The 8,434-nt window shown below is 35.2% G+C and overlaps 1 protein-coding gene across 8 annotated transcripts in view; it reads right to left on the bottom strand.

The window, feature by feature from the left end:
- Window positions 1-247: 247 nt before the first annotated feature.
- LOC145670401 (uncharacterized) overlaps window positions 248-8,434 on the bottom strand; it is a 48,545-nt gene continuing 40,358 nt past the window's right edge. For 6 of the 8 annotated variants that reach the window (XM_081739041.1, XM_081739038.1, XM_081739037.1 and 3 more), the window contains 2 exons: window positions 5,182-5,366; window positions 2,511-2,579 (listed from right to left, as the gene is read on the bottom strand). In XM_081739041.1, the coding sequence (XP_081595167.1) occupies window positions 5,304-5,366 (63 nt within the window). In that variant the 3' untranslated portion in view covers window positions 2,511-2,579; window positions 5,182-5,303. Of the gene's footprint in view, window positions 811-2,413; window positions 2,580-5,181; window positions 5,367-8,434 lie in introns of those variants that run through there. The other 2 variants (XM_081739034.1, XM_081739035.1) reach the window with 1 other exon arrangement.

Here is an 8,434-nt window from a genome sequence, read left to right as displayed (position 1 = left end):
GTGATTATACAAATTGTGCTATAGCGTTTTCTTTGGTTATTTCATGAACAAAATCTTGCGTGGGTGTAGAAAGGGTATCAGAAAGTACAATATTTAGGTTTGATTGGGAATCAATGACTGATGGGGACGAAGTACATGTTGAATGGACTCAAAGTGTCTTTTAAGAGTAACTCCCGATGAAAAGAGGCGAAAGCACCTTCTTTCGCCGCAACGGAAATCCCTCGTACCAGTAGTTAACTTCCTGCAGTAAATTCTCATGTGCTTTATTAAGTTAGATACTACAGGGAATTTCTTCGCACATCCGTAACACGTATACATTTTATGTAATAGTTAAGAGGCAAAGATCCGCTAGTAAGTTCCTCACTGCTTGATTTATACGATCGAATTTTGTTTCTATGTTGTAAAATCCTCTCTGTATGACGAGCCAAATATCTGATGCTTCTTCTGGGTATTGAGCACCAACGGACTGAAAAATTTTGAAAGCAACATCTACAGCTTGGATTACACTGTGCATGGAATAATATGTGTGATCCACTACAACATACACTCCCTTCACTTCCGTAAGATTGTCACCAACAAATAACACAAGGGGCTGGAAAGACCGTCCAAGACGTTGGAGTTTGTTCCTTCGGGATTCAACGCACACCTGTACGTCATCTCCTGATGCAACTTGAGTTATGAATCCATCTCTTATTTCTGAGCGCGATGGTTTCCATGCTGTAAATTCTATCTTCCGTCTGCAGGGCGGAATTCCAATTATGTAAGGAATTAACAAAAGGGCCACTAGACTCCTTGAGTCAGGATCTTGATCTGAAAAGAACAACAGTAGTTATAATCGGGTCGTTCAGTGTGAAAGTAAACTAGAGCTAAATTATAATCGACACTTCTGAGTATTTCAGTTACCGGTAACTGACAAACATTGGTGATAACTAAGAGGGAACTAATTGAAAGATAATTAAGTAAAATCACTATTGAATGATGCGAAGAATAATTTCAGAAATACGAAGATAAGCGACCAGCTGATATTTACTGATAACACCAGTCATAGTAAAGAAAAATTACACGCTATTATGGTTGGATGTCGAAACATTTTCTCATTCTATTTTTTACCTACTATGACTAATATGGTTTTATTATTCAATGATTTCAAGCCAAGAGTTCCAATGAGTTATCTTAACACTTAATTAACAACTAGCTTCAAAATATATACCAGTGTATTGTTTAGGTCGAACTAAATCCTAGTATTATTTGACAATATTCCTTAGTCTATGAACATGTATGTGAAACTAAGCTATTTTATTGTAAAAGTGAAGGTTCACTAAGTTTTCTGTTTAATTTCAGTTCTCAGTCTCTTGATTGCATTACGAATTCAGCACATGCTAAATAGCTCATTATGAACATATGTCATCCCTAGTTTTAGCTTCTAAAATCCATTCAATATCCAAGTTAGTACTTTCTAAATATATATAATTGTCCTTATTTTCTACTCTGCTGATCATGATCGTAAGTTTTCATATATGTTTTATTTACATTTTTGTTTAATGTTACACGGTAATGTTCATTAGGGTAAAAGACAGAACGACGGTAAACTAAAGTGAATGTTAAACTAAACTTTTTTGTGTGCTCTCACTGGGAATTGAACTCGAGACCACGTGCATCAAAGACGCACACTCTAGTCACTAGATCAACGGAGAGGCTCTCACCAAATGGCTTTGTGGTGAACAAACAGTGTGCGTGGGTTTTCTCGACTTCTCAAACAATTTTACCATTTTGTTCACCACCATTAGCACAGTCTCCTTTAGCCTTGGTGCATAACGTCGAAGCCAATATCAACAGTACTGCTTCAATCAACGAAATTTCATCTGGCATCCAAAGCCTTCCTTAGAATAGAAATAATGTGACAACGAATTTAATATAAGTTCCGTAATACAACAGAACGATTAAACAAATGCCATACAAATATGGAGCAGAAACATAATAAGTGTACATGATAAGGAATAATAACTTTCGCATTTTGTTTTAAGATGAAACTTCATTCCTTTTCAAAGAATGATAGTTACTGGTCTAGTTGGAAAACTAGTTTATACCGCTGTGGGCCTACCAGTACCTTACCCACTCTGTCTAAGAGAGGAATAATTTTTAAACTCTTGTAAAGTACCCAGAAACAAATATATTTCGTGCTTAGGGAGCCTTTCATGGAAGCCTTTGAACAAAAATAAATAAATAAATAAATAAAAATAAATAAAAATAAAAAAAATACAAAATACTACCTACTTGTGATATGACCCACTTAAGCTGTATTAGAAATATGTAGTGTTAGGACAGAGTGGGTCCAGGTAACATGATTGTCTATGCTCGAAACGCAACTTTCAGAGATACTTCAAAATTCAAATTAAAATTGAATTTGCATTACCTCTAATTTGTCCTATGTAATTTGAAATTTGATGCTTTAATTCTGGATCCCTGGAAGTCTTTATGCGTTCTTCAGCGATATTGATTATTCTATCTCGTACTGCCACTATAGTACTGAAGAAACAGTTGTCCTTCTCTGGATAGAGGTACGAAAAATCGTGTAACAGCTGAAAAGAAAATTGTAAACATTAAAACACCAATGGAGCAAAAAAAAAAAGTACATATGTTCAACCAACAGCGATACATACACGTACCAGTTGGACAGTCTTACGATTAATTTTTGCAGCTATTTCACAAATATTTTTGTTTATTATTGTTAATCAATATGAGATTGAAGGTAATATTTTGCAAGAAATTAATACTGTAAGAAATCCACCCACAGGTGCAATGTTGTAAGCCACAAACTTACCCGGGGATCAAACTAAGAACCCATGCACGAGAGTTAAGTACTACTGAGCCACCTAACCTAGCAACAAAACAAGTTTTAGTCTCAAGACCTGTAAAGCATTACAATCATTGAACATCTTAAAACTATTTTATTTACCTTGATTTGCAATGACTTAATGCACTGACTATGGTTTAATTCACTTATTTCATATGTAATTAGCATAATATTTTCTATCGTTTTATGGTTTTATTGTATTCTATAGGTTTATATTCGTATCATTGAATTACACGACCAAGAGTTGTATTATTGATTTTAGTTCTAAGCACGTTATTAAAGATTATTATTATTATTATTATTAAACAAATTGAGTCACACATTTATAAATTATTTATGTCAATTAAAATGTATTAAAATATATTATGGCACAAGTACATGGATTTTAGTTCTGTGTGTATGAAGTTATACTTCAGAACACATAAAATAAATATACTTTTGTTATAATAAGTTAATAAATAATTCTAGTTATACCTCCAATGTGACATTTGTGTCTGTTTCACTGGTTCGTGGAGGAATAGTTGTTAATGCAAGTCATTTCTTCATTGAATGGTTGAAGTCTCCTTTTTTGACGCTTTAATTTCAGGCTACGTCTAAAACTACAACTCTCACAAATACAATGGAATTGGAAATGAACTCTAAGTAATTTCAGTAGAGAAGAATGTTTCAAATTTCACTAATAGCTGAGAGAGGTTATTTTCATAATATCCTTGCAGGAAGCATTAGCAACGTTACGGATATTGTAAATGGGTTCTTGGCCTCTGTGATAATTTGACTACCTTATCACTAAATTCCGGAACACTTTGCGAAAGACATAGTATTACAGTCATGCAAGTTGTTTTAATCCAACAACTTTCGAAAAAAAATTACAGGAAATTAAATACTGTACAAGTATATGAGGAAGCATCAACAAGTTCGTACAATCACCTAGAATGACGAACTACAACCCCCCTTGGACATGCATTTTATAGTTAGGTCCACGTATGTGAACCATGAACATGGACTAGTTACAACTTTTTCCAGATAAACCTCTGAATGTGCGATGATTGGCAAGCTTGAAGCATGAAGCGTCATTAAATTCCTCCATCTGCAGGGGAAATCACGAAAGTAGATTCATGAAGAGAAGTCTGAGGATGAAACCCCATCCTATGAAAGGATCCAAGTGGAAACCAATTCCAAACTTACAAATGACCACCGCGGACGTCTGTAGATCTGGAAGACAATCTTTCATGAATGATGTCGCCTTGATAGAGAAAGTTGAGATAATGGAAGACAGGAGGATTACCATTGAAAATGTTCTGTGTGCATAGATATGGATATGGGTCTACCTGAAATAACACTCACAACCAGCTGCATTTTCAGGAAGTGTCAATACGATGAGTGCCACGACTGCTCATTCCAGAAGGGATCGCGACGACGCTGCAAAGAAATGTTGCATCGCTGTGAGATGAAGAGGACCTTCTAGGCAGACTAATGACAACTGACGAACGCTAGGTTTATCTTTATGATCCACAAGCAAAGGAAATGAGCAAACAATGGAAACACCCCTCCTTCCAACCCTTAAAAAGACAACACAGAAGTCGGCCGCCAAAGTGATGCTTTTAGTTTTCTGAGACTGAAGGGGTCATCACGAAGATTACCTACGACAGGAACTAACTATTACCTATTATTCCCATCTCCTGACTAAGTCACGAGAGGAATTGAAGAAACGTCGTGGAGTGGCCACACAAGGGGTTCTACTGTTGGCAAACAATGTACCAGCTCGTGTCCATGAAGGCAGTGGAATTAGGATATGAAAGGTTGACCCACCAAAGTGACCTTTCTCTTCTCACAAATGAAGCATCCACTCAGAGAATGTTATTTTGACAGTAGGAAAGACGTTATTTCTGAGGAACTATGGTTTCAAAGCCAAACTGCAGACTTTTACAAAACAGGCTTACGGAAAGTGCAGAACCGCTGGCAAAAATGTGTCGCTAGGCACAGTGACTATGTAGAAAGGTACTAATACCATCCTTGTTGCAGTTCTCCTAAGTGGATTTCTTTTAGGTGATTAGGTGATTGCAGTTCTCCTGAGAATTTTGACACCCCCTCGGCACGCAGAAACAGGGATAAAGAGTTCAATAATGTCTTACAATAGGTAAACGTTTACGTGACAGCTTTCACCTTGACAAGGCACATTGGTGTGCCGCGACACACTAGTTGCTGAACACTGCTCTAGAAGAATTTAGAATCGTATAATCATCGTATTTTGATAAACATCTTAAATGCTGAGAGTTGGGGACACCCAATATTGATTAATTTCTCATATATAAACGTACAACACTTACTAATTGAAATCCTTGAGGTTGTTTTAGAGCAGGATATTTGTTAAAATAGTCCACGACAGTTCCTGCACCATCTTCGACTTCCCGCATGCGATTGAGGACTGTGTCGTTCCAATTTATTTCAACTAGTGCCCATGGATCGATACTGTTCTGAAGCCACTGAACTTTTTCATCCACAATCGGCTCATCTAGAAAAGAAAATACACAGTATAAATGACTAAAATATAAAGATAAGGAACTGTACGGTCTACTGGAGTTGACTTTGGTATTTCAAATATTTCCAGTATTCTGACCGAAAAATGTTTAGAAAACTATGGTGAACCAAAACAACGTGAGTGCCACATACGACTGTATGCTATGGTATTGAATGGCCTGTAAAATGTTACACAAGCAGTCTTCTGTATGCTAATAGAAAAATCAAACTAGTGGACTAAAACAACAACCAGAAGAGTTTTCTGGAACTTTTTTTCACTCAGAATGCCTTTCAATCCACTTTTTTGGTGTGTTGGTCCTCCACTCCTCACAGCAAACTTTTCTCAGCTAGTTCACCGTATTACATATTTTTACAGTCTCATTACATTTGTACAGAAACAGTCAAGACCAACTAATTACAAATATCAGAGTAACGTGTTTAATGTTCACATTTAGGTGTGCTACTGTCTTGATACTGCAAACATATTACATGAACGTAACTATATATAAAATAACTATTTGCTTTCTCGAACTAGCTAGGTTTCTGATTAGGTTACCAGTTATCTCTATCACTACCTACACCCAGATGAAGGGGCTGCCATCTTGAAGAGTCTCAAAAGGAATTTTCCAATATTACACAATTTTCAATATATTTTCAGTATTTTCGTTATCGATATAAATTTCCAGTTGCTTTCCAGTATTGCAAGTATCAGTTAACACCCTGTATACTGTAGCTCGAAAACTGAAGAGGCCGCAGTGGCTCAGGGGTAGAGCATTCATCTTCTGTGCGTGAGTCCCAAGTTCAACCAAGCTCGCGCCTAGTGGGCTTTGTGTTGAACAAACACTGAAGAGTTCTCCAGCGTCCTGCCACTTTCTTCACTTCATTTCATTCATTCATTCTTATTAGTGCAGTCTCTCTCAGCCTATGACAACTGTGGAACGTAAAAAAAAGATTTCTGTTTTGAAGATTGCAGCCAAAAACTGAGCTGAACAACGAATTCTCTCAACCATCCGAAAAGCCTCATTAAACATCTTAGTACTACTAATTAAGCAGACGTTTATATCAGTTATGTCAAGTTTACAGAAAAGTACTGAAGTTAACATGTTTTCTATCAGGTATGCCGCAAAGCCCAGCGGTATATTATGTTGTACCTCTAAACATTGAACAGGGAAAAACCTATAGCACAAGTGAAGAACTAATCGATACTACTAACTACGTTCTAAATCCTGCCATTTAAATTATAAAAATGATTTTAGTCATTAACACAATGTTTATTTTGTGTGCTGTTATGCTAAAAAAAAAAACATTTCTTACTTTCGAAAAATATTGTTTTTCCTGTAATTGATTAGTAGTGATTAGTTAAAAGTGTAAAGCGAAATCCAGTAACTATTTATTGATCGAGTGATCCATATCTAGTCATATTTTCAGGTAGAGTGACATGCAAAGTTAGATGCCAAATCCGCCTGACATTGCTATTACAAGTTTATCAATCACTGATTAGAGCTGAATTTTAATAAAGCATATTTCCCTACACCGCGCAACAATCCATTGTTTTGTGTTGATGAATTTATTATTGCCTTTCCATCAAGTGTTTCGTTCAGAACATTAAAGACCTGAAACAAAAGATCCGAAAACATTTTCAGTGTGCACTCACTGGATGTGCTTAAGGAAACAAAGTATTTGAGATTAAATAGACAATATGTTCATTTCTTCATATACAGTATGAGAACAGGAAGGTCGTCCTGTTCCTTCCTAATCTCAAGACCACAGACCTTTCTAGCACTTATTATTATTATTATTATTATTATTATTATTATTATTATTATTATTATTATTATTATTATTATTATTATTGTTTTTAGCAATGTATCGTCTTTTTCCCTTCAAATGGTGAAGCAACATTTGCACAGAAGGAATGTCTTGACATCCTTCCTCTTTTTTCTGTATTTTAAGACGACAGAACATGACAAGATGGTGCACTGCTAAGTTACATGGTTGCTACTCTCATTTTTTTCTACTGTCGTGGTCATATGTGGCACCAATTGAGTGATGCCATTGGGGAGAAGTATTGTAATGCTCCATTCGGTATGGGCATTACAATCTTGTTATTATTGTGAAATATTTAATTTAATGTTAATTTTGTTGAAGATGCCTTAATGTTAATTTTGTTGAAGATGCCTTGTTCTCAATCTAGTTACAGAAGCTGTGTTAAGGGAATTTGGAATATGGTCTGGACCATAATAGAAATCAATGTTGATAGAAGAAGAAAAGGCACAATATTTTAATAGTTTTTACATAAGAACTTCCTGATATAATTGTGTGTATTATTATTCTGTTAATTTCCTGACGGAGAGAAAATACCAGCAGATTATGTGTCTGTAAAAGTAAGTTTAGGGGCTCCGTCCCCCTTTCTCTAATAATCCGGGATAACGACAAACATCAAATTCATGTAGCATTTTATATTTACATTTAAATCTCAAAATTAATGGTAAATTCAAGTAAGCTGCTTGTTTCGATGATTTTCCATTTTGTGATTAAAAGTGTCAACTAGTTGGTTCAGTAAAATTCATATTACATGCACAATAAGAAAATGTATTCTATCACTATAGTAACATATGAGAATAAAGAGCCAAATAGTCACAGTGGAAGTCTTTAATGTTGTTAGATGTATACAAGTAAGGTAAGATTGTTTGGTACGTCATTTCTGGAACAGCTGATGCATGATAACATGAACGTAAGGAACTAGAATTAATATGTACCGGTAAAAGAAATTGTAGTTCTTCGAAAGTAAAGTCCAATGGAACGATTTATGTAAAGAGTATTAGTTATTGTTATTACTAATGAGAATAAGTGATGATGAATTAATCTATATGAAAATAGTACGAATGTTGTTAAAAGTAAATAATGCTACGCGCAATATATAAACAATTTAATTTACCTGGTCATATTTAATTCGTTTCAAGAATGATTTTTCCCACCGTCATCTTGTAATAAACACATATTAAATACTATTGTACTTACGTTAAGATGAAATACGACGTTCTTATCATTAACCTACTTCTA

The sequence above is a fragment of the Thermobia domestica genome, chromosome 14, assembly GCF_964235325.1.
Source record: "Thermobia domestica chromosome 14, izTheDome1.hap1.1, whole genome shotgun sequence".
In the NCBI taxonomy this organism is placed as follows: domain Eukaryota; kingdom Metazoa; phylum Arthropoda; class Insecta; order Zygentoma; family Lepismatidae; genus Thermobia; species Thermobia domestica.
The sequence above is the reverse complement of the archived record's forward strand: the minus strand, read 5'-3'. Positions and strand labels throughout refer to the sequence as shown.